Below are 26,339 nucleotides of genomic sequence, written 5' to 3'. Positions count from 1 at the left end.
CCTAACCGGATTACCCTACCTTCTGCGTGACAGAAGAAACACATCTGCAAATTCAAGACCTGGTTAAGATAAATTTTACTTAAATGCTTTTTCTGATTGGTTAGTTGGCTTGGGTTTGTTTGTTTGATTTTGTCTGGCATTCCTGCAATAACTAATTGCATTCCTCCATAACTTCATCAGTGTGTATTTGATAGCAGAAGGCTATGATACCACTCTGCATGCTAGATCATAAAGCTGAAAAGCAACTATTCAAATGGGTGAGCAAACAAATGGAAACTCATAAACACAGAGTTGTAAGCACAGCTCTGACACAGAAGTGTACTCCCAGGCTTAAACAGTACACTGCCCATGTACTCAAACATTTACCTGAGAGCACCCATAGCTAGGGCTAAAGCAAAAAAGATTCCTACTAATCACTAATAATGATTCAATAAATCCTTTGACACAGGTAGGAGATGGTAGTGTTTAATGGTAAAGGAAGCTAAAATTCAGTTGAAAGACTCACTCAAAGTCATGACATTAAGCACAAAGCTCAGATAAATTTCTGAAATCCCTAGCTCTCAGATATATTATATCTGATCACTTGTCCATTTGCCTATAAATCAGCAATATCTCCAACTAATAACAAAGTATTTTGAAAAGTAGAAAGGCAATCAGAATTGCTATAGGGACATGCAATACTGGAGTATACATTTTTTAAAAACACAATAGTCAATGTGATATTTGGTAAAAGCTAAAAATCTGCTTCTCCTTATCCTGTGTTTATTCTTTAACAAAATAATGAAATGCAAAAAGCCAAAAAACAATTATGAATAAGTTACCATTTCAAACCTTCAAGGAATTCTTCCTACACAAATTACATCTTATAAATAAATTATATCTACTTAGTTCCAGCCAGCTAATCAAAGTTTTATTATATTTATTAGAATTGCAGATTTAAATTATTAAATTGAAAAATAAGTAAAGGTATATATTTGACTTAGGCTAAAAGTACTTAGAGTGTGCCTAGTTGTCACATAAATTATTTCAAAAGCAAAAACAAAAAAGTAAATGGGGTGACTCTTGCTTATAGCTATGATCTACATTTGGATCATGTCTTATGTTTAACTCACTGGCACTGTCTTTTTGTTAAACGTGTTTCTATGCGGACATCTACAAAATGGGCTAAGACCTACTTATGGTGCTCAGCTGCCATAGGAATCAACAAAGCCTAAGCAAGTCACAAATACTGAAAACCCTTGGGAAAAGGCAGCCACACTGCTGAACAAAGAAAACACCTCACAGGGCGGAAAGGTGGCTCAGTTGGTTAGACCCCATGGGCTCTCAACCACAAGGTTGCTGGTTCAACTCCCGCAAGAGAGGGTGGGCTGTGCCCTCCACAACCAAGACAACTTGAAGCTGAACAGCACCCTCCACAACTAAGATTGAAAGGACAACTTGACTTGGAAAAAGTCCTGGAGGTACACACTGTTCCCCAATAAAGTCCTATTTAAAAAAAAAATACACCTCACATAGATAATACCCCTTGCCAAACAGTAAACATATACCTGAAAGCTGTGGGAAACCAATTTTGTGCAAACTATGTTGTAAATACATGGTGGCTCATTAAAAAAAACTTGGAATATGTACTTCAGTACCTCAAAAGGTTTTCCGGTGCATGTTTACCTGGCTTACACACCTGCACGTGCGGACAGCTCCCAGAGCACTGACTGAGCCTTCCCCGATTGTGCCGGGAGCATGCTGTGTGCTTTACAAACGGACCCCCGTCATCGCTGTAGGAGACAGACCCTGTTTCCTGGCCATTTCACAGAGGAGGAAACTGAGGCTTGGCCGGGGGTGGGTTAAGTAACTGACTATGGCCCCACGGAAAGTGACAGCTGGGCCAGAACACTGTGCACGGATTATCGTCCGCCCCACTCCGCTGCACCACTAGGAAGAGGCACGTGTCATTCCGTTTGGTTTTTCTGTTTTATTTTTACTCATCTTTAAATATTAAGGACAACCAATAAAAGTAGCCGCACGACGATCAGAGAAAGAGCTCTTCGTATTACGTTGCTCTCTTGAACATGTTAAAAAATAAACTCAGAAACACTCCGTGGCTCCCAGCACCTCGTGATGCTGGGACGGGGGCTTCCCCAGCGGACTGTGATGGGGTCTGTTCCCACAAAGGAACCAGCACACCGGTTCTGCCCTACATCCCGAGTCGCTGATCCTGTTTTGGGAAGGAAACTGACAACTCCGGCGTGCAGCGTCCCGAAGTCACTTCCCCGCCAGAGTGGGGAGAGGTCGCCCCCGGCACGGGGCGGCGGCCCGCGAGGCCCGCGAGGCCGCGGCCGCTTCCCTACATTGTCCAGCACACAGATTTCCTCTCCCAAGCGGCAAACGCTCCGGTCCGATTCCTGGACCGCCTCAAGTTGCCCGTTTATCACACTTGGCTCAGGACTTGCCCAATCCGTGCCAGAGCTGGACTTCACTCTGCAAGTGAAACCACAGGGGTCTCACAGGGGACACCCCCCAGCTCGGCGCGCGCCCCTCAGGCCTCGAGAACGGGCCCGGGGCCTGCGGGGCTACGCCCCTCCCGGAATGAGCCGGCACGGGCGGGGCGACCGCCACCCCACACAAAATTCCACCCGAGAACCCGGGGATAGGGGCGGAGAAGTAAATTCCGAAAAACAAGAACCTTGCGCCCGCCGCCGCCGCCGCCAAACGGTTTCAAATCCTCGCCTGCCGCCGCCGTCGCCGCCGCCGCCGCCCAGGAGTCTGGGGGCGGGGATTTCCGCGCTCGCATTCCCCGCCCCCTGCCCCACTGCTCAGGCCGCGTCCTGCGCGCCGCGCCGTTGCCATGACAACGGTTGGAGCTACAGCTGTCGCAGCCCCCAAGTCAGAGGCGGGGACTTCCGTGATCGCGTTTCCCCGCCGGTCTAGCTCCGGCGCGTGCGCGACACCGTTGCCATGGCGACGTTAGGGTCCGCGCCGCGGGCTCCAGGCTCGCCTTCCAGCCTGGCTTCTCCTAGGCCTGTGTCAGGCCAACCAAGGATTGCAGGAAGATCAGACCTATAATATATATCAAGATTGCTGCTCTCGAACATTCTGCGTGGAGAGTAGCTTGTGAACACTTTAGGGGCTGTGGAGGAAGAACAGGCAAAGAGCAAAGACAATGGGATTACTGGAGGATGTTCACAGAAGGGTGTGGCCATCATTTAGACAGATTTCGGAGTTGAATGAGTCTAAAACCATGAGAATTTAACTGCCTGGTGTCTTTCTCACAACCGAGGGGCGAATGAGGGGTTAAGTAGAGAAAATGAGCATTACTCTTTTTTTTTTTTTTCATCAGAACTGAGGTCTGAAAAAACTGACCCCAAATTCTGAACATGCTGCAATTTAAATAAAAAGTCTTCGTGTTTACCAGTTTTGTGTAGAATAGCAAGATCTAGTGGAAAATGTAATTTTGCTGCACCCAGGAAGTCTCAACCATCTCAGAAGAGTCTCCACATCTGCGTTGCTATATTGCAGTCTTCTTTGGTCTTCTATCACATTTCTGGAAGAACTCAGAACTATGTTTTTTAAATACACAGGCAGAAACATTTAAATTGTAAAAACACTTAAATGAAATTCAATTTACCACTGTTTTTCATCTAATTTCACAGCAGGATTCCTTCTGCAGTGTCTCTGCAATACACTAAGTGTGATGCCAAATCTAACATAAGCACAGCTTGAAGCATCTTTTCAATTTCCCATTAAAAAAATAGAAAATTCATTCATGTAACTAGCTACTTTCAAACTTCCAGAAGGAAGTCATAGTCTTTCCAAAGTACTTTTTCATACCCTTCCCACTGGAAGTCGAAACCAATAGTTCTTCATTGTTTCAGTGACAAATCCTGAGGGCTAAGGGAAACAAAAGGTATGAAATGCTTCTAAGAATGCTTTTATGAAACCATATTTGAACGTGTTTATAGTTAAAGAATGGTACAGATCATTTGCACTGAGAATCAGGGAAAACCCACACATGCAATTGCAGGAATTTGACCACTCAGTGAAAAGGTTCAAAATATATAGAACCACATTGCTGGAAGAACATGAAATGTTTGACAAATGATGTCTAAATTAACATGAGTAGAAAAGTGGAAGATGAAAAATAGGGATCAAGAGAAAAGAATGCAACAAAGTCAAGTTCATCTGAGAGAAAATAATTGCAGCAGAGAAAATATAACAAAGTTAAAAAGTAAAAAAAAAATTAAGAAAGTAAATTTCTTAAAATATTTTCTCTAATTGGGTGAAAGTGAAAAGACGAGAAAAATCTCCCTTTCCACTTTCAAGAACTAGCAGATTGTCACTTTTTCATTAAATAAATAAACATATATATGTATGTATATACACACACACACACACATATATGTGTGTGTGTGTAATATATATGTATATATGTATATATGTATATATATATATATATATGTATGTATAATGTCTAAAGTCCTTCCATGGAGCCTAGGTTAAGAACTCCTGCGCTGTGGATTTTCTGTTCATATAAACATTGAGAACAGAAGCCATATAAGCAGCATTTGTATACATAATTTCAGACATCATTGCCCTCAACACTGGGCTCCAGCAACAGCAGGGGCAGGCATTACCGTGTTTCCCCAAAAATAAGACCGGGTCTTATATTAAGTTTTGCTCCAAAAGACGCATTAGGGCTTATGTTCAGGGGATGTCCTCCTGAAAAATCATGCAAGGGCTTATTTTCCGGTTAGGTCTTATTTTCGGGGAAACACGCTAGTAAAAAGTAACAGCAGCTGGAGTGCCTTCATCAAGCATCAGAGGCAAGAAATGAGAAGAATAATAACATCCTCACAGCTACAAACACTTGGGGAAAAATAAATGATGCATACCATCATTTAGTAAAATGAAAAATAAATGATGCACATCATCTGTTTAGTAAGACAGAGAGCACACATGAGACCCCCTCTGGGGACCTCCAGATATGCTTGGGAAGAAATTGCTGGAATCAGAGTCCAATCAGGCCCCTCAAAGGTAAAGCCAGATACATACTGTTTCGTATCTGTTGTAGTATAGCCCCTAGCCTGTGTGGCCTGAAAAATAGTTTCACATAAAAGTTTTATGGCCAAACATTTATGACAACCAAATAATATGAGTTCTATGTCTAGTTATTTTATAAAGGATAATAATTTGTCAGATCAATATGTATTTATGGAGCACCTAGTATGTGTAGATATCTTCAGGGAATGTTTCCTCTATTAGGAATGCTCTGACATCCTGCTCTTCACCTCAGCTTAAATGTCACTTCCTCACAGAGGCCTTCCCTAATTCGCAAACCACCCCTTTTTCTCTTTCAAAGCCCTCTGGTCTTTTTCTTCATTGTATTTATCAAAATGTGTACTCAAAAGTTAACTAGTATCAATCTCTTTTTTTAATATCTGTGGGCTCCATAGGACAGGGACCATATTTGTTAGGTTCACCATTGCAGACCCAGCACCTTGCAGAACAGCTAGCACATAGAGACAATCAATCCAGAAATGTTTATTGAATGAAAGAATGAGTGCAGATGGTTCTATTGTGCTTTTCTCAGCACCTGGGTGGAATGTGGCCACCCCATAGCTCCCTAGTTTGCAAAGCTTCCATTCAAGAGGTTGAAGATTAACTTTTCTGTATCTAAATTTCTTTCTAGGAAAGTGAATCTGATTGGTCTAATTTGATTATAAAGTCAGTTATGAAAATATATTTGGTAATGTATACTGAATGTTTGTTTTATCTTGTTAATTTTAAAGGTATTGAAATTGAAACCTTATTTCCTTTGAAATTATTTCCTATCAGTTACGAATGACTTAAGTGAAAGTAGGTGTGTTCAAAAACAATAACATTTTGCCTCAATTTTTAAAATCAAATGATAACATAATTGATAATGATAATATAAACATACTCTAAAAAGTACATTGTTTTTCTTTCCGGTATGGGAATTAATTATGCTATACTTCTCATGTTGAAAGGAATCTGTTTATTTTCAAGATATAAACTTAAAATTAAGAATTAGTTGAGATAATAGTGAATAATGTGAATTCAATTATTCCCTGTATAATACATGGAAAAATGTGACCTTTTTACTAATTATAAAAATAAGATTATTCATACATAATTTGAACTAGGCCGGTACTTTGTTATAAGTGTTAAATCAGATGATCTCTATAATTTAAACTCCTGCTCTGTAAAAGTACAGTAACTATAGCCGGAGAACTTGAGGTTTCCTCCACTTTGTTTAAGCCTCTGTTATTTGAGTTTTCTGTTTTATAGAGTCAAATGTAAATCTGATACAGTAACTTACTTCTCTTAACTTTAAATTACATACATATAAAACTTACGTATTTTCTAAAGGCATTCTTTGGACACCTTAATTGCCGTGAAGATCAATACCATGTATAAAATGTATGTCTATACTAATAAATACACAAAGTGAGTTACAAAACAGTTTATAAATCATTATACCATTTTACGTACTTGCCAAACACACACAGAAAGGAAAACCTTGTAAGACTATGAATCAAATATGGACAATGATTGTTTAGGTGAAAGAATTAAAAATGGGTTAAGTCCTGTCAATTTTACTTCCTAAATATCCTTAAATCTCTCCAAAAATAGCACTATTTTGGAAAACACTGACATACAAAATTATGAAATTCTCTATACTTTTCTCCTCTAAAACAATTGTAGAGTTAAGGTTTGAACAATGTGATTTTGTTTAGTAATTTGAATGGTTGTGAATAATACACAAAAATGTAAGTACAAGACACAAGAACAAATGTTGGTGACTTTGGATCACTGTGGTAGGTTATCAGGCAATTATTTTCACTCATTATCAAAAATAATCAAGAGTTAACTATAAAGAGAAATGAAATTTTTCTTCCTGGACAGATTTTTGAATTGTCTTTTCTTCCAGATTATGAAAGTTTTAATACTATTATAGAGAAATTGGAAAACACTGAAAGTTTTAAAGAAGAAAATAAAAATTATGTGTAATCCTACCATTAAGGAATAACTACTATTAACAATTGTATATATTTTCTCAAATCATATGTATTTATATATAGTAAAAATAATAATATGTAAAACATATATATTTACTCATAAAATGATATATAAATATATATTTCCATATAATAAGATTATATATAAATCATTTTAATGTCTACTTATGCTAGCATTTGAATACAACATAATTTATTTAATTATTCTCTTGTAATTGGATATGTAAGTTATTGGTAATTTTTGGCTCTTATAAATAATATTAAAATAAATATATTTTTATATATATCATGGTTGAATTTTCAGCTATCTCCATAAAGATATTTCTAAGGGTAAAATAATAATAATAAGGCTTTTAATCAGTACTGTTCAATTGCTTTCTAGAAGTGTTTTGCAAATTTGCAATTCCACTCAACAGTCCCTAAGAGTGGCTGTCACACATCAACAATTTTTCTAATCTGTGCTGACTGTATGTATAAAAATAGTATCTTTTTTTAATTTGCATTTTCCACTGTTAGAAAAGTTGAAATATCTAAATATTTCTATTAGTCTTATCCTTTTATTCTTCTGCAAACTAAACTATCTCTTTAGCCTTCCATCTATTTTTCTGGAATTTGACTATATGTATACATCGTGCATATTTTTATTTATTGTTTTAAAACTAGCAATGGCTCTGTACACGGTATTTATGCATAAGCTGATGTTCTAAATAATCAAATTTCAGTGAGTCACCATTTTGCATTAAGATAATCTGTACCATTAGAATGAAATACATGAATGACTCTTCGCAATCTAAATGGAAAGCAATTTATAAATACCAAGAATGATTATTATTATGTAAACACATTAGAGATAAATATCAGAATAATCCTGCAGCCAGTAAATCCCTTCAACTGGATAGGAAATGATTCTGAACTTCCTAGTTACAGGTCACAAAGTATGAACTCTACAACAAATAGATGTAGTATAAAGAAAGTAGAAACTGAGAATTATGAGGCATATTTTCTTTTCTATACTACCGAAAAAAAAAAAGAGAGTGACTGCCCTTAGCACAAGGTTCTGGATTCCTCCCCTATGCCAGAAGTAAGCTGCATTCGCCATTCCACCCTACTCTGTGGCTTACTCTATCCTGCCTTCTTGGGTAATCCATGCTCATGGCTGTTAACAGAGATAAACTGGCTCCTCTCCCTCTGCTTCAATAATATACATAATTGCCCTAGCCAATGTCCATATAAATTGACAACCATCTACTAGGGCACTTCATAAGCTCAGTTATACAAAAATCTCTCCACCAGCCTGTTTCAGCACCCCTCCCTAGGCTGTAAAATTCCAACATCAGAGTTCACTTATTTTCAGGAAGCCACTGGGAAAATTCATTGCTTCACAGTCTAAGACTGACAGAAAAGACATAGTTCTGAAGTTTAGACATCTGGTCCTGTCACTGATTAGCTTCGTGACCCAGGTAAACCAAGTTACATAATTTCCCTGAGCTTTGGTTTGTTTACCCTTCTTATGGCATGATTGGGAAGACACAATTAACGAAGGTGAGCTCCTATGTGTATATGGAAAATTTTACCCGGTTCTTGACACGATGGAAACTTCAATATCGTCTTCTTTTCATTTCCAATTGTTTTATGAGTAATAGGTGCCACTAGGAGGCAGCATTAGCACACAAAGAACTAGTTATGCCACACACACACACACACACACACACACACACACACACACACCATACATTCACGCACATAAAGAGCTCACACACACAAACAACATGTGCACTCACATAAACACACGAGGGATAAACACTCACACATATGCACACCAACCACACACACTCACACACACAGACATTTACACATATGCACATATCCCAAGCTGCTTTCTTTCCTTTTCTTTCTTTCTTTTATCTTTTTAATATTTTATTTAGGGATGAAGGTGGGAAATAATCTGCAGGCTAGTCGGTGGGAAATTTCACTGATGAATATTTATTTTTGAGTTGGGGGGTTCAGAAATGAGAACCCCATATATTAGAAGATTGGTCACTGTCTTACAAATGACAGAAGTCATTTTCTGTACGATGAACTTCTTGCAGAAGTATGTTATAGCATGAGAGACAAGTTAAAACATGGACACCTTTGTGTTTAGAAACCCATCCTGCCATAATCCAAGAGAAGAAAGCACATTCAGGAACCTGCTTGTCTTGGAAGAAGGTCTCATTGAACATATGCAGCTTACAGGGCTCACTGGGGTGCTAGTTAAGTAACATAACATAAGCTGGGAAGATGAACTTCAGCCGTGCTAAAATATAGAATGATAATCAGCAACCTGTGGTTACAGTTTTCAGCCTTTCTTCAGTGAGCTGCCTGTGAGAAAAGGAAGGTAGTGCTTTCTGGACTATCAGCTCGCAGGGGAGATGGCCACATGCTGTGGCTAGGGAGGGTTTAGCTGAATTTTGATGAAAGGCAACCTGGTGATCTAAGCATTTAAGAAGAAAACATTTGGAAAAGAGAGTCTACTTCTGGGACTAAATGGACCACATAATCATTAAACAGTGGGGTTGCCACTGGGTGGTTTCTACTGATGGCCTCCTCTAATCCACACTGCCTCTTCAGGTTGCAAAAATAGCTGATTTTTCTTTCTGTGAAAATCATTAAATTAGAGGAATCAGTACTATGGCCTAAGCTCTAAAGTCTACTCTGATTAGTTTTTCATAGATCCAAGCCTATCCAGCAGTGAGATATGTCTTCCAATGAACAAAATGGTGCAAAAAGACATCTTCAACAAATTTGCCATATTCCAGAAGCTTCTCTGTGGAATAGGTGGGGTGGAGCAGGAGGATGGCAGAGAGGTACTGTAAGTTTAAAATAGGAGAGTTGGCTTGGGAGCTTTTAGCACTGTGAACACCCAATATTTCCAAACAACGGACATAAAGCTACAGTAATCAAGATGGTGTGGTATTGGCAAAACAACAAATAGACCAATGGAGCAGAATAGAAAACCCAGAAATAAACTCCTGTAAATATAGTCAATTGATCTTTGATAAAGGAGCAAAAGTAATGTAATGAAACAGATCGTCTTTTTCAATAAATGGTGGTGGAACAACTGAACATTCACATGCAAAAACAAACAAAAAAAAGAATCTAGACACAGACCTTACACTCTTCACAAAATATTAACTTAAAATGGATCATAGACCTAAATGTAAAACATGAAACTATAAAACTCCTAGAAGATAACATAGGAGAAAATCTAGATGATCTTGAATATGGCAAAGCCTTTTTAGATACAACGCCAAAGACAAGATCCATGAAAGTAATCATTGATAAGCTAGACCTCATTCAAATTAAAAACTTCTGCTCTGCAAAAGACAGTATCAAAAAGAATGAGAAGACAAGCCACAGACTGGGAGAAAATATTTGCAAAAGACATACCTGATAAAGGACTGCTATTCAAAATATACGAAGAACTCCTAAAACTTAACAATAAGGAAGTAAGCAACCTGATTTTTAAAATAGGCCAAAGATCTGAACAGACACCTCATCAAAAAAGATACATAGATGGCAAATACGCATATGAAAAGATGTTCCATATCATATGTCATCAGGGAAATTCAAATTAAAACAATAAAATACCACTATACACCCATTAGAATGGCCACAATCCAGAACACTGACAACAAATCTGGCAAAGATATGGAGCAAAAAATTTCTCATTCATTGTCGGTGGGAATACAAAATGGTACAGCCACTTTGGAAGAATTTGGAGGTTTCTTACAAAACTAAACCTACTCTGGGCGAAATGGGTGAAAATGGTCAAAAGGTACAAACTTCCAGTTATAAAATAAATCAGTCCTGGCATGGTGACTATAATTCATAATCCTGTACTGTATATTTGAACGTTGCTAAGAGAGTAAATCTTAAAAGTTCTCATCACAAGAAAAAAATTGTGTAACTATGTGTGGTGATGGATGTTAACTAGACTTATTGTAGTGATCATTTTGCAATATATGCATATCTCAAATCATTATGTTGTACACCTGAAACTAATGCATTGCTCTATGTCAATTATATCGCAATAAAAACAAACAAACAAACCTACTCTTCCCATACAATCCAGCAATTGCACTCCTTGGTATTTATTCAAATGAGATGAAACTTACGTTCACACGAAACTCTGCACATGGGTGTTGATAGCAGCTTTATTCATAATTGCCAAAGTTTGAAGCAACCAAGGTGTCCTTCAGTAGGTAAAAGGATACGGAATAAACTGGTACATCCAGACAATGGAATATTATTCCTCACTAAGAAATGAACTATCAAACCATGAGAAAACATGGAGGAAACGTGAAGGTTTATTATGGAGGAAGGAAGCTAATCTGAAAATGTTGCATGCTGTACGATTTCTATATGACATTCTGGATTTCTATATGACATTTCTATATGACTATATGACATTCTGGAAAAGGCAAATCTATGGAGACAATAAAAAGATCAGTAGTTGTGGAGGTAGGGGTATAAGGACAGGCAGAGCACAGAGGAGTTTTAAGGCAATGAAAATACTCTATATAATATAATGGATATACCGTGTTTCCCCAAAAATAAGACCGAGTTTTATATAGAGTTTTGCTTCAAAAGACGCATTAGGGCTAATGCTCAGGGGATGTCATCCTGAAAAATCATGCTGGGGCTTATTTCCCGGTTAGGCCTGATTTTTCAGGGAAACACGGTACACAAATATCATTATACATTTGTCCAAATCCATAGAATGTAAAACACCAAGAATGAACCATAAAGTAAACTATGGATTTGGGGTGATTATGATGTGTCCATGTAGGTTTATCTTTGGTAAAAAATATACCACCCTGATAAGTGACATTGATAATGGGGCAGGCTATGCAAGTGTGGGGGCAGGGAGTATACTCACACATGAAATCTCTGCACCTTTCTCTCAATGTTGTTGTAAATCTAAAACTGTTTTAAAAAATCGCCTTAAAATATTGTAACAAAAAAATACAAAATCTGTGTGTTTTGTTTTGTTTTTGGTGTGCATGATTTATTTTTATGTTGTTTACATCCTTTCAACATTAAGTTGTCCCAAATTCTTGAAAGCAGTCATGACAACGCAGACAGTACGTTAAAATATTGAAAAGCTTTTATATCAGTTGGTAAATAGCTGTTGCCCAAGTGCTCTGAGTGCCAACCACGAGAGGCCACCAGGTCTTTCCATGAGAGCCCCTCCCCCACTTTCCCACAGTCTAGCAACAAAAGGGTGATGCCCGGTACATCACGAATTCCAGCCCTGACCCCCACTCCCTAACCCCAGTCCAGGATGGCAATCCATTCTGACTGATCCCATGCCCTACTGGTTATAGGCCTACAATAGTTCATAGGTAATAAATAGGTAAATTTGAAAAAAAACATAAAGTATGTTCCTTCATTGGATGTGAGCTGGGTTCCAGGACTTCAGAAATCCTGGGTTGATATATCTTCATTGCTCCAAGTAGCTAACAACAATTGTGAAAGAAGCGGGAGCTTTAACAGACAGTGCCTCAAAGGTTGAGCAAAAGTCCTTGAAGCTCAGGACTGAGAGGCTGCCAGTAAACACCCATCAGAAGCTAAAGGAAATCTTCATTAGGTACCCTCACTGCTCTACCTGTGACCAGCCCTGTCGGTTCCTTCCCAAGGGAGCTGAGACAAAGTGAGCAATTTAAAAATTTGCCCATATATATATATATAAATTTTGATACTATAAAATTAATTATGAAGGGCTTTGCAACAAAAGCAGGATAATAGAAAAATACATTATCTCCTTTTCTGGAGCAAACCCAGCAATTATGTATGGGGCAGAGGGAGATGCTATAAACCTTTACTGCCCTCTTTCCATTCCCAGAGCTCTTAGGTGGGATGAGCGGGAGGATAATTGTAAAATGAATATGTGACAAGTTAAAGAAAACAGTGGTTCTAAAGCTTGGTGCTAAGGGTGGAAAGCCAGAGTAGATGGCTCTTTTGTTCAGCAAAATCCTGAAATAGGGCATTAGGTTTAGAAAGAGGAGACATCACACCTTCTTCAAACCCAACCCCCAATACACAGCAAGAGGGTGGGGGGAGAAAGAGATGGGATCTCAGAGTTCCTCCATCATAACAAGTTGGAGAGCAGAGTACCCGGTACAGATACTGATAAGGTGATGCATTTGGTAACCAGAAGATAAAAAAAAAAGGGTGTTTTCTATTTTCCCAGTGAAATAAGGAGCAGGGTCTCAGCTGAGAGTGAAGAGACGGAAGGTGGCTTGAGGAGGGTTGAGCAAAGAAACAGCTATCTTGCCGAGTAGGAGAGTGAACACACAAGAGAAATACGGTACGATTTCCAGGCAGAGCTGAGGGCTTACATAAGGTTTGTGTCCATGAATTGAAAGTGGGACCTATTATCATGATTGTGAGTTTTTCTCTTTTTTCCAGCAATATTCAGCTGCTATGAACAGGCATAGGGAAGGCCACCAGAGCCTGGGGTGGGTTTTGTGAGCATGTACTACAAAAGGAGAAAAGGGCAAGGGAATTGAATATAAACAAAGGACCGATGTCATGATATATCAAGGAATTTTAGTGGGTAAGGAAAGATATTTTTAGGCATTTTGTAAACAAAACATCAAGGGTTCATATTCAGTTCTATTGACCTGGAAGTTCATGCTTATTCCTTCATGGCCATGATTCTCAATTTGAGAATACAAAGAATTATCTGGGGACTCTGTCATAAAGGCAGATTTGGGGGCCATCCTTCGAAATTAGCATTTTTTTCTTTGTAGTATGTACCAGGTGTTACTGATTTGGGAGTCTGTGGACGATAATATGAAAAACACTGCATTGCAGTCATTTTAGGTGAAAGCATTTGAGAGTAGAATTAAGGAGAGGAGAACTGAGTTACCCAGAAAGTGCTTACACTTTCCACTTCACAACCATGAAACGATGATGTTTCAAATACTGGGCTATTTGAAACATCATATAATATAACTAAGAGTAAGCCACAATGAGGGGTAACATTGCAATGGCTGAGGCATAGATTCAGTCACTTTATTTTTCCACTTCCGTTAGGTTCTTTGGACAAACACGGACGCAAGTACGACATTTACTTTTGAATCTGAGCATCAGCCTCGCATGGCTTTACATCTGAGGCATCGGTTTTCCAGAAAGCCAAAGAACTGTGTTCTGTGTGGGGAGAAAAAGATAAACATTCTCAGGGAAACAATCATTTCTTAAATTTGTGAAATAGCTAAAGAGGAATCAAATACATTTAAATCTACAAATAGAAATTGAATTATATGAATGAAACCACTTAGTGTGAGGTTTACATGACACACGGAAGCATCGGGGATATAATAAGGCACTCATTTTCAAGAGAGAAAATAGAAGGTTCTATATAGCTCTGACAAGCAAGATTTAAAGAAATAAGTAACCGTCTCAGCACTTTATTTATTCCCCAGTGCACTAACAGCGCGGCATCTGTCTGAAGACTGCAAGGGAGACTAGCCTGAAGAAATACGTCAACAAAGCTCCATTTGGTTTCCTTTTAATTATCCTTTTCTAATACTTCTTCTACTGATTTGTACCAGGCTTATGGTGCTTCGTCAATATTGGTATTTAACATGTCACCAGGGCTGTGCTGGTGAGATAACAATAACAATTTATGCAGTGCATTTTAAACTATTTGTAATTATAATCCTAGTAACTGTCACTGGTTGAGCACTTACTCCATGTCATATGTAATATTTCTAATGATCAAACCTAGGAGATAGCTATTATTTACAAGTTATCATTCCCTCTCTCTCACTGGCTGGCCACTTCTCAGACCCCTCTCTTCTTTACATCTGCTCCCAACTCTGTCCTCATCAGCTGACATAAGGCTGTCAACATTCTTGGAGCATTTCTAAACCTAGAGCCAACAACAGTTTCAGCTTCTGCCGGCATTTCCTTCATATCAACAAAGATATTTACACCCTAAACATGAAACCTTGAAAGGCTGGCAGCTGTAAACACTGGCCATTGTAAACTTCTGTATCTCACACAAACGTGATTATCTTCCTTAAAATATTTTGCTCTAATGAATATTTTGCCCTAGAGGATACTTTTCAAATTCTGGGAATTGCTTAAAGGAAGAAAAAAAACTGTTAGATGATCTATAAACCAATTATTATTGCCAAGAGCTACTTTGTAATTTGGGGTGAATTCTTCATAATTTGGGACCAAGAGGTGGTAAATATTATCACTATTCAACATTCCATTTATTATTATTATTATTATTATTATTATTATTATTATTATTATTATTATTATTCAAGCTTAATTTGGAATTACACAAGATGGCATACTTCACCTCCACATTCATCAATAAAACCACAACCCTGAGTTTTAAAGGAAAAAAATTGAAAAAGAAAATGTTTATGCAAGTGGAGAAACTGCAGCTTACTGCTTCATCTCGTGATTCCTCCTGCCTCCTCTTTTTAAGAGTCCAGTGGCCAAACTGACATGGCTTCTCATAGTCATTACGTAAGAAAAGTACTGATCAAGGCGAAGGGCAAATGGAAGTCCTAGCTAAAAGTTGCAGTGTTTGACTTACCCTTGAAGCATTTGGGGATTTCAAAGGTGCCATCTAAGCACTGAGCCTCCTCTGTATAGCTACACTTCTTTTCTTTATTTTTGCAGAAGAAAGAAACTTTTTGGCCATGCAGCATTCCATTCTTAAATTTTTCTTGGAATTTTACTCTCTCTCCTTCATATAGCACCGTAGCTTTTTTAACAGAAACTTTGCAAGATGCTGAAAGAGATAATATTTGTAGTCAAGACTTAGGAGAACCGCTAGTCTTTCTTACAGAGAATGTAGCATTTGAACCAGTGGATGAGGGCACTTGAAACAAATTGCTCAAGACACGAAGATTCCAAGACTGTATATAGTGAGTGAGTACCATCAGTATCATTGCTAATAGCAGTTCTTTATCAAGAGAACCATTAGTCATGGATTCCAAGACAGCCTTTTCTTCCCCAACAGTAGCCACATAAGAAGGTCAGAACAGAAGCATCCGATTCTAGTCTTCAGTGAAAAAGAACTTCTACCAGAGACTGCCCCTTCATGTAAGCCCCATCTCTTTGAACTCTTTGTAGCTTGAATATGTGGTTGGTTTTTACAACAGTGAGATGAGTCTTGACTAGAACGAAGCAGAAACAGATGCTCACAGGCAAAGACTTAAAAAGCAGTTCTAGGAAGCCCACAGAATCTTCAGGCATATTATCAATGCTTACAAAGGACCTGTTTATTTCATACAGTTTAACTTCAAACAAGCTTGCTAAGCATGAAGCTTCCCCATGCACATACGAGTCCTAAAGTCTTTCACATGCCAATAGCAGTGAAGCAAGGCTGAGCAACAAGTGGAAAATGATGGGAACAAGAAAATGGCAAGTAAAGGTGATCCACTGGACAAATTCAGAGTCGTTTTCAGACCTCACCCATAGTTCATACCTTTACAACTTGGCTGTGCAGACCAAAGTCCAAATTTATTACATTCTACTTCCTCTGGGCCATCCAAGACAAATGTATCATGGCAGCCGTATGTAGCTTTGTCCTTGTAATAAAGTACTTCTTTTGCAGGATAGTTCACAAATCCATTGTCTGGTCTTGACGGGAAAGGGCATTTTACTTCTAAAAAATTTATTCAATAAGACATAGTATAAACAGTGGTGTTGTCCAATAGTTATGAAATAGTTACATTCTAGTCTCCCTTACACCACTGAAGCACTTGGTGTGCCTGCAATTGGAATGCAAGTTTTTGGTACCTTTGTAGGTGCTTAATTCTGTCCCCCTTCTCTTATACTCCTAGGACTCTGGATATTAAAAAAGAAACAATCCCACTCTGAAAGTAAATTAACAAGTTCCCAAGTCCTTTGGGCTTTCACATACTCGTAAGGTAATACTTGTTGCAAATTTCATCTCCATGCAACCTAAGATGGTGGGTTTGAAAGAAGAAAAATAAAAGTCTGTCTCTTTTAATTAACAAACCATGAAATTAGAACACAAAGACTTCTTCCATGCGCATGAGCACACCATTATTTGGCTATTTAATGTTAAGTCTAAGTCTTATGATTGTTTTCAGACTATACAAGAAGCCACCATGAACTATGAAGGAGAAAAATGATGCTGCTTCCTGGCTTTCTTAATTTAAGATCCTCAACAGTAAGGTCCCAAACCCATATCCTTATTTACTCCGGTACAAGAAGCAGAGCTGGAGCCAGGAGCACAGAGCTCTTAGGAGGTAGTTTAATGAGGTAGTTTGAGGAGAGACTTCAATTATGCTTAGTGAAATAAGTCAGACAAATACTATATGATTGCACTTATATGTGGGATCTAAAAAACAAACTAAATGAACACATGAACCAGAAACGAACTCATAGATACTAAGAACAAATTGATGTTTTTCAGATGAGAAGGGGGTTGGGGAGTGAAAATAGTGAAGGGATTAAGATGCCCAAATTGGCAGTTATTAAAAACAGTCACAAGGACGTAAAGTACAGCATAGGGAATATAGTCAATAATATTGTAACAATTATGTAGGGTGTCAGGTGGGTACTAGACTTATTGGGGGGATCACTTCGTAAGTTATATAAATGTCTAACCACTATCCTGTATACCTGTAACTAATATAATATTCAACCGTAATTGAAAAGTAAAAAAAAAAAATTTTTTTAATAATTTTATAAAGAAGACAAGTTTCAGAGTTGGATTACTTGATTCAATTTTAACTCTTCCACATATTCAATGAAATCTATGAGTCTATAGTAATATGAAAAGAAATAGTCCATGGAAGAAAAGCTCTTCTCTGTAGAAGAATGTCAGCTAATAAATATACAAGAAAAGATAGAATTAGAAAGTCATCATTTTGCAGCCACCAATGTTGTAATCGACTGAGTCAAGGATTGCCAGCAGATGGTAAAATGACTGCTAGAGACTGGATATTCACACAATTGCCAGGTATCACCCACAGGTTGCTCACTACTTCCAAAGAGAAAGAGGTCCTTTACTAAGAAAAGATCTGTCACACCCCACGTGACCAAGGGATCAAACTAAGCATGACCAGTAGTGGACTGATATTATGTGTGATGGCATGTATTCTTAACAAAATTATATAACTTGAATCTAATCATGAGTAAAGAAGTAACCAAATTCAGATTACGGAACATTTTACAAGACAACTAGCCTGTACTCTTCAACAATGTCAATGAAAGACAACTAAAAAGACAGGAGATCATTCTTAATTAAAGGAGACTAAAGAGCCATGACAACTAAACAGAATGTGTGATTGTTGATTAGATCTCACATAAAACACATGTATAAGGGATACTCCTGGGTTAATTGGAAAAATTTGCATATGAAATACATGTTTTTAATTGTTTATATTACAATTGTTTAAATTATTATTGTTAGTAATTCAAAACATGTTAAACGTCTTCAGTACAGTGACAATATAGGAGAATGTCCTTTGTTCATAGGACATTTGTGCTGAAGTATAATGGGTAAGTGTCAAGATGCGTACACCTTATTTTCAGATGGTTTAGGGAAAAAGTATCTGGAGAGAGGGGGTGGGGAGAATGCAAATGTCACAACATGTTGATAGCCGATACATCTAGGTGAAGGGTTGAACAAAAGTACCCACTGCTTAGGGTTTGGGAGAATTAAATGAGGTGACACATATATAGCAGGAGACTAGTGCCCGGCCCAGAGTTAAGTACCCCCAAAAGTGCTAGGTATTATTACTGATAGTTTCCCCATGTAAAAAACAAAACAAAACGAAACAAAAACACTTGTTTTAAATCATTCAATAGATATCTGTAATTTCAGAATTTTCAATCGTTTTCAAAAATGAGAATTGCACTATCATAATTATTTTTCCTTACCATTATACTTACCCCTGCATTCTGGTAATTCAGTCCAATTTCCATGTGCTGTGCATGTAATGGTATCATTTCCAAACATGGCATATTGTGGCAAGCATTTAAGGACTGCATTGTCTCCATAGAGGGTGTTATTCCCAGCCAGTGGCTTATAAACACTGAGTTCTGCAAACTTAGGTATGGATGGTGGAGGGCAGGTTATAGCTGGAAAAAGAAAGAGCTGTCAGTTTTATGAAAATAGTTGAGTCTTTTAAATATGTATACTCTTTCCAGAAAGGAAAAAAAATACCTGAAAATTAACTTGAGAAAATGCAAAATGTGATTGAATGTCTGGGTAAAAACAGTCAATTGTAGAAGCCAAATAAGAAAATATGATTTAAAAATCAAATGTCTGAACCAGTGAAAAAACTGAAAAATGAAGTAAATTTAAGTCTTACCACTGCTATTTTGCCTTTTACAATAACACAATGATTAGATATCCATAAAACTGTTGATCCAAATGCTACCTTGGAAGATGTTTCTGGAAGTCAGAATTGGTGGAAGACATTGCTGAGGGATCATCTGGCAATTATCGCTGATGACACCAACTTGGTATAAAGTCATTTGTGACATCTGAGTTCCACGGCTAGTTCAGGTTTGTTTGTTCCTATTAAATACCTCCTGCATTTGCACTTTGTATGTATGGAGCTTATCCAAGGAGCTTTACACAGAGACATGGTATAGGTTGTCTTCCTGACCTGACTAATAGGGAGTTTTAACAAGTCCAGGAAAAGTTACACTAACATAATGGAAGTTAGTGCAAGCCAAAATGTGATTTAACTTGAATTATTGAGCGCCTTGCTGCTCACAGTGTGATCCACAGACCAGAAATGAGAGCATTGCCTTGGGGCCTGTTAGAAATGCAGAAGCTCAGCCCCACACCAGATCCACAAATCAGAATCCACATTTTAACAAGTTGTCCAGGTGATTCATATGTACATTAAAGTATGGGAAGCATTCATTTATTATAGATCAGATTGAAGCTAAAGTCATCTATCTGCTTGTAACTAAAAAGAAAACAGTGACTACACAATAGATATAAATCTGCCTAAAATGGGAAACGATTTATAGGAACCATGGTGATTCCTACTGCTGAGTAAAAAACTCAATGTATCCCTCAAAACTTTTTTTGGTAGTTCAGTTTTTCTTCAACTAGTGTTTATTTGAAATTGCTTTATGTTTCTATTTGCTTTTGCTAGGACAGATCTCACTGAAATGTTAAAAATCTGTAATTGTTATTATAATGCCTGGGCCTCCTGATCAAAGATTAGACTTACATAAATCACAAGCTGCGGAATATAGAAGTGTCCCTCCCTATATAAGCAAAGCCCAGAACTTACCCTGACTGTTTAATTGCGTGTCCCCTGAATATATCACCAGTGCCTTTGGAGGAAACTCCATCAGCTTTTAGGACGCAAGGCCCTTCGATGGGCTCACAGCTTACCGTGAAGGTGACATCTTTTGTCTCCTTCATCATTAGACTCACTTGCTGAGGGCAGAGCTCAGTCTCCCTTAGCTTTGTAGACTCAGTGCTGAGAACAGGATGTGGCACATATTTGGCCCTCACTACATATTTACTGAATACATGAATGAGTGAATAAATGAATGAGGTTCCACAGGGGGAAGAAGGTCCCACTGTTCCCAGAAGTTCTTCTAGTCAAATGGTGGCCGTCCCTGGTGGACCAACGTCACACATATCCAAGCCCCTGCCAAAACACTGTGAGAGTGTTGGAATTAATTAACCCAGAAATCCCTCCATCAGGTGGAGGATACAAAATGCATTCATGAGTAGAATGCTTCCTTTCTGTCACTCCACAGTGGTTGTGTCACCCTCCAGAGTAAGATGTTATCAGGATGAAAATTCTCCATAAGGGAGACTAACCATCTCATGGAACTGAGACTGAAGGGTTTCGGGTGTAGGGAACTAGTGTTAAAACCAGGAAAGTCCCAAGCTAACGAACTGGTCACCTTCCCCGTAACTGCGACCCACAGACTCACGAGCACAGACAGGAAGATCCGGGCTCCATTTTCCTTCCTCAGTGCATTTAGCAGAATCAGCTCCATCCAGATAAAACCTGCAAAATCCATCCACCAGGAAAATAATCCATCAAGAGCATCTCAAGTGTCTTCTCCCCTGTACATTGCTTTAGATTAAACTATCGACTTCTTTCCCATTGTATAATGTTGTTTTCCTGAGCAGCCTAACACTCAGGTAGGGCTCATCAAGTCTCTCAGCCTAATGTTGCAGGTGATTTGCTAAAGAGCGAGAGGGTTCCATAAGTGGTAGGTGTAGAAGCCAAACCCCCAAATTCCTCATCTCTAACCAGCTGGCTAAATTGACTGCTTCTTACGTAAAGCAAAGAACCATTTCTTTTTCAGGATCACAAAAGTAAATCAAACTGAGTAATCTCTACTATCTATTTCCTGAGAGCCTCCTGACATGAATGTGTAAAAACAATGTAGTCTATCGTTGGAGGGATCACTTCGTAAATTATATAAATGTCTAATCACTACGCTGTACACCTGAAACTGATAAAATATTGTATAGCAACTGTAAGGAAAAATTTAAACAAATTTTGAAAACAAACAAACAAAAAACAATGCAGTCTATTTCCATGGAAAAACATAACATTCTGTCCTTAAAGCCAAGGTTTTCAATATCATTCGTCATCAGACCCATCAGTAAATAAGTGTTTCAGATGAAAGAACTGCATTTCTTTTTCACACAGAGTATCTTTTCATCTCCAATCCCAAACAAAGACCTTCAGTAAAATTTCACTCTAATGGACAGCCAACATGCTATCACCAGTGTCACCGGTGATATTCTCCACTCCTTACCCCACGTCAACACCACTGTGTATCTGTATTCAGTGATTTGTATTCAGCAAGTCCAGCCTAAAGGCTAGAAAGAAACTGTGGACCAGTCTTCATATTTAGTTTAAGGGCATAGAAATGTGCTGCATCCACTCAGCCATCTGGAAGTCCTTACCCGGTTTTACACGAAAAACTGATTGTGTTTGGATATTCAAAGGTTGTATAGCGGACAGCTCCATTTTCTAAGATTCCAGCAAAAGGACATACTCTGGCTGTGATTTAAAGATAGAAAGGTAAATATCTACTTATAGACTTTCCTATTAAAATAAAAATATATAAACTCATTTTGATCCTTTGATCCGATTAACTCTCCAGGTAACTATTCTGAGCAAATAACTAAAATAAGTCAAATGATATATGCGCTACTGTGTTCATTACACTGCTACCTCTAAGAACAAAAATCGAACAGTCTAAATGTTCACTATCAGGGTGTTATTTTAATGAATGATGGTAAATCGACAGCTGAGCTATAATGCAGACAATAAAATATTGATTATGAAGACGATAGACACATAGTCAATGTTTCTGATAGGCTGATGAAAATAGAAAAATACACTACGGTATCTGCTCTCTGCTACAACACAAAAATACACAAAAATATGGAAAATAACTTGAAAAATGAAATCGTTAGTGTTCCAGAGTTATGGCTGATTTAAAGAAAAAAATTCCCTAATGATGTCATAGTGGTTTTTCATTAAAAAGTATGGTTGGTCTTTTTGAATCAAAAAGTATATTAAAATCACTTGTATGAAAGTATGTAATTTTCACAAAAGTCATGTCCATATGACCAAAACAACCAGTTCCAGATAGGTCATATAGTTATTTTTAGTGCTTAACTTCTACATAAAGTTGCTAGAAATTGTCTGATTGATTACTCAATATTGTAAAAAATAATGCCAGCATGATATCATCGAGCCATGCTCTGAGGAATGAATAAAAATATAATAGTCATTTACCGTAAATCGATTATGAGATATATGTATGTAATTTATATTATATTACTCACTTAATATAATATATCTATATTTTATTTAAAATATAACATGTAATACATACACAATTTAGATGAAATTTATTGTCATTTTAGTAACTATTAAATCTGCTCTCGTTTTGAGGCAAAGTCCAAAGATATGAAGATTCCTCATGTTTTATTTTTTCAAATGTCTCTTTGGCATCTGTTTCAATTGCAGAGTATCTGCACTTCTCTTTTCACTTCCACAATATTTCCCTTTTGTCATCCCAGGTCTCTTTTTTACTTCTCCCCTACTCCCAGGCTAAGCTCGTCTCCTCTTCTCTAAATAGCATCTACTGCCCTTAGTCTTTTCTCTCATGGAGCTCCAGACCCTCTTATTTCTTCACAGCCCTCCACTCTGCAGCTCTGCCGGCCTTCTGCCCCCAGAGCAGGTCCAGAATCTAAATGAGGGGAGAGAATATGCGAGAAGGTACTGACTTACGTATACATTTCAGCGTGTTGATGGGCCAAAATCCTGAGAGAGGGCAGGTAAACCGTCTCATCCCTCCCCGGGACACATAGCCCGGAAGGCAGGAGTACAGTATCTCCTCCCCTGGTTCGTAGGATGTTTTTAAGGGAACAACTTTGGCAAATGGTAAATCATTTGGCTTGGGACAGGCTGAAACAGAGCACAAAGCAGTTGGTTAAGAAATCTATATTTTCATTTTTAAGTTCAGCTAACATGGAAATAATAACTACTCAATGCTGCCAATGATAACTCTACCAAGTCCTGTGCCAAATACTTCATACATGCCATATCTCTCACCTAATCGCCTTAACAACCCATTGAAGTGTACTGTTGTTATCTCCATTTTACAGGTCAGCACACTTTTAAGCCTTCTAAGGAGGAGGTTTAAGCCTTCTAAGGAGGAGGCTTAAACTGGCTGACTGTCTTATGGAGGAGTTTTAAGCATTGCAATATTAAAGAACAGGTATCAATCTAGCCTCTCCAGCATCCACCCTAAAGAGAATTTAAGTTATCATTAGTGGTCCCTGGCATATAGCAGGGGGTCGGATATATCAATTATTTTTGCAAAAGTGAAGAATACTCACTCCGTCCAGCAATAGTGACATGGCAGAGAAAACTCAAGAAGAAGATGAGCCCTGGAGAAATCATTGTGGATGATTCTCAGTGGCACTGCCAAAGTGGCTTTCCTCTACCAAAAAGAGAGATGCAACTCTGAAAGTGCTTAAACATTAACCATTTTTTGTGTACTTTTATCTCTGTAAATAGAAGATAAAGTATCATGATTTGAAAGGAACGCTGAGGCCTACATTCTTTAACCATTTACTTTCACTTCTGCGAATCTGTTGCGAAATCTTTTAGAGACGGTTTCTGTCTTCAGAACATTTATGTTAAAGGCACAAAACAGTTCATTATTGGCTCTGACGGAATCCCGATGATTCCCAGATTGCCGGGTCTCCAGTTCAGACCTCTCTTTCTCCATCCTTTGTTTGATGTATCTAGTGGTTGGATCACCAAAAGACTGACGTGCCTGCTCCACCCACCGCCCTGGCATATAAACTTAGGAGCATCTCTTACTTTCTGGGTTTCAGTCTCCACAACTCTAAAATGATATTCCAGCTCCCAGGTGTATGACTCTAAAGAACATCTTCACAGAGGCATCTAAAACTAAAATGCCGAAAAACTGAGCTCATCCTCTCCTCTCACACGGTAATTATCTCTTCCAACTCCTCTTTTACCTGCACTTAGTAACAAGATCCTCCTGGTAGCTCCAGTTACGACCTTAAAGTTATCCTTGAATCCTCAATCTGCTCATATCAAATCAACACAAAATCCTGCTCATCCATTCTTAATACGTCTTAGATCTGTCTAGACAGATTTCTAGTCCTGTTTTAGGAACTGGAAAGTTGATGGGGACTCAAAGAATAAAAGGAGTTGAGTAGGAGGAGAGAATGGCCAATGCTGATGATGTTGCTTGAGAAGGTTCAGAGGGGACCCGTCATGATTTATAGTTCTCCTATATTTCATTTGCTCTAAGGAACTGAATATACAAATGGACAATGGCCAGAGAATATATAAAAATAGAACTCTGATCCATAATCGCTGAAGCAACCAGTCCCAGAAGCCACATCACAATCTCTGTAGCAATCGGCCCAATTTAGGACCAACTAGAAAAAGCCAAATATGTCCTTCTAACCCATCACATAGGAGGCCAGACTTCTCGTTTGTCCACCTCCCACTTCCCAATACCAACAAGCTCCAACCAGGGCATCCGTGAAACTTTCCCCTTTTGCCCACTGATAAGTTTTCCCACTCCTCTGACTTTCACTCTCTACCAAACACGAATGATGATGGCTGACTCCGTTGCTATACAAATCTCTAAATAAATAGGCTTTGCTTGTTCTCATTGGGGTGGTCTTGGTTTATAGCCACATGTCTAAAGTTCCTTGAGACAACATCAGTTTAAGGAATGTTCTTGTCAGGCACTGATTCTTAAACTGTGCTTCTAATGAAGATTGTGTTGCTTGATAAGAAGAAAATGGACTGCCATTAATATAAAATAATGGTGGCCCTTCCCCTTTTGTAATTAAATCACAATCTTCTCTCTCTCTCTCTCTTTCTCTCTCTCTCTCTCTCTCTCTCTCTCTCTCTCTCTCTCTCTCTCTCTCTCTCTCTCTCTCCACCTTCCCCTTCTAAGGGGAAGGATTCTTGTTTGCTAGATTGCTCCCAGGCTTGGCTTTACTGTGGAGAAGAGAGACACTAGTGAAGAAGGGCCGAGGTGTCCTATATAATAAAGCTCTGGGTAGATGGAGCAAGACAGAGAGAAACCAAGCAGGCTGGGCATCAGGAAAAGAAACTTTGAGAAGTTTGAGATTGAGAACATTTTGACAGCAGCTGCAACCTGAGTGATAGACATTGACAGGAGCACAATGGGGAGAAGGGTTTTTCATGATGCTTGCTGATGGATGTACTCCCTCACCTGAAGGAATTTTCTGGGGCTGGGGGGAAAATATTCTATATTTTATTTTAGGGGGTTGTTCCTTGGGGACATGCAATTGTCCAAACTTACCCAACCAAACATTTAAGATCTGCGTATTTTAATGTATGTTAATTATACCTCAATTTAAAATCAATTCCTTCCTTCCTTCCTTCCTTCTTTCCTTCCGTCCTTCCTTCCTTCCTAATTCTGTCCAAAAGTCATGGAGTAGACCTGAGTGGAGCGGTCCTGGTGACCCTTATGAGAATAGCAACCCGGTGCTGTCACAGGATTCACTACATACAAGGGATTCAGCAAAAATAAGAAAATACGTTTATGATCATGAAAGTCAGGATTCTTACTGATGAAGAGAAGTAGCAACATGGGAAGGAGGGAAGCTAGAATGAACATTGTGGTGTTGATTGGAACTGGAGGTATCAGTGTAAATTTTTTACATATAGAGACAGGTACAGAAAAAATTATAGATATAAAAGTGTGCCTATGTATGTA

General features: G+C 38.4%; 2 protein-coding genes across 5 annotated transcripts in view; both read right to left on the bottom strand.

The window, feature by feature from the left end:
- The window catches only part of CEP112 (centrosomal protein 112), a 389,712-nt gene extending 386,848 nt beyond the window's left edge, over positions 1 to 2,864 (bottom strand). For 3 of the 4 annotated variants that reach the window (XR_004421320.1, XM_033090397.1, XM_033090399.1), the window contains exon 1: positions 2,681 to 2,863. The gene's annotated coding sequence lies outside the window, so the exon portion shown is untranslated. Of the gene's footprint in view, positions 1 to 2,680 lie in introns of all 4 variants that reach the window. The other variant, XM_033090398.1, reaches the window with a different exon arrangement.
- Positions 2,865 to 14,060: 11,196 nt separating this feature from the next.
- On the bottom strand, positions 14,061 to 24,077 carry APOH (apolipoprotein H). Its single transcript, XM_033091426.1, has 8 exons — positions 23,941 to 24,077; positions 23,330 to 23,506; positions 21,991 to 22,087; positions 21,000 to 21,076; positions 18,978 to 19,166; positions 16,537 to 16,716; positions 15,640 to 15,837; positions 14,061 to 14,231 (listed from the first exon to the last, which is right to left on the bottom strand). Exons 1-8 carry the CDS (start codon positions 24,002 to 24,004, stop codon positions 14,152 to 14,154), a joined length of 1,062 nt encoding a protein of 353 aa, XP_032947317.1. The 5' UTR covers positions 24,005 to 24,077; the 3' UTR covers positions 14,061 to 14,151.
- Positions 24,078 to 26,339: the final 2,262 nt, after the last annotated feature.

Source organism: Rhinolophus ferrumequinum, chromosome 21 (assembly GCF_004115265.2).
Source record: "Rhinolophus ferrumequinum isolate MPI-CBG mRhiFer1 chromosome 21, mRhiFer1_v1.p, whole genome shotgun sequence".
NCBI classification, from domain to species: Eukaryota; Metazoa; Chordata; class Mammalia; order Chiroptera; family Rhinolophidae; genus Rhinolophus; species Rhinolophus ferrumequinum.
Note: the sequence above shows the minus strand (reverse complement) of the source record. Positions and strands in the feature narration are given on the sequence as shown.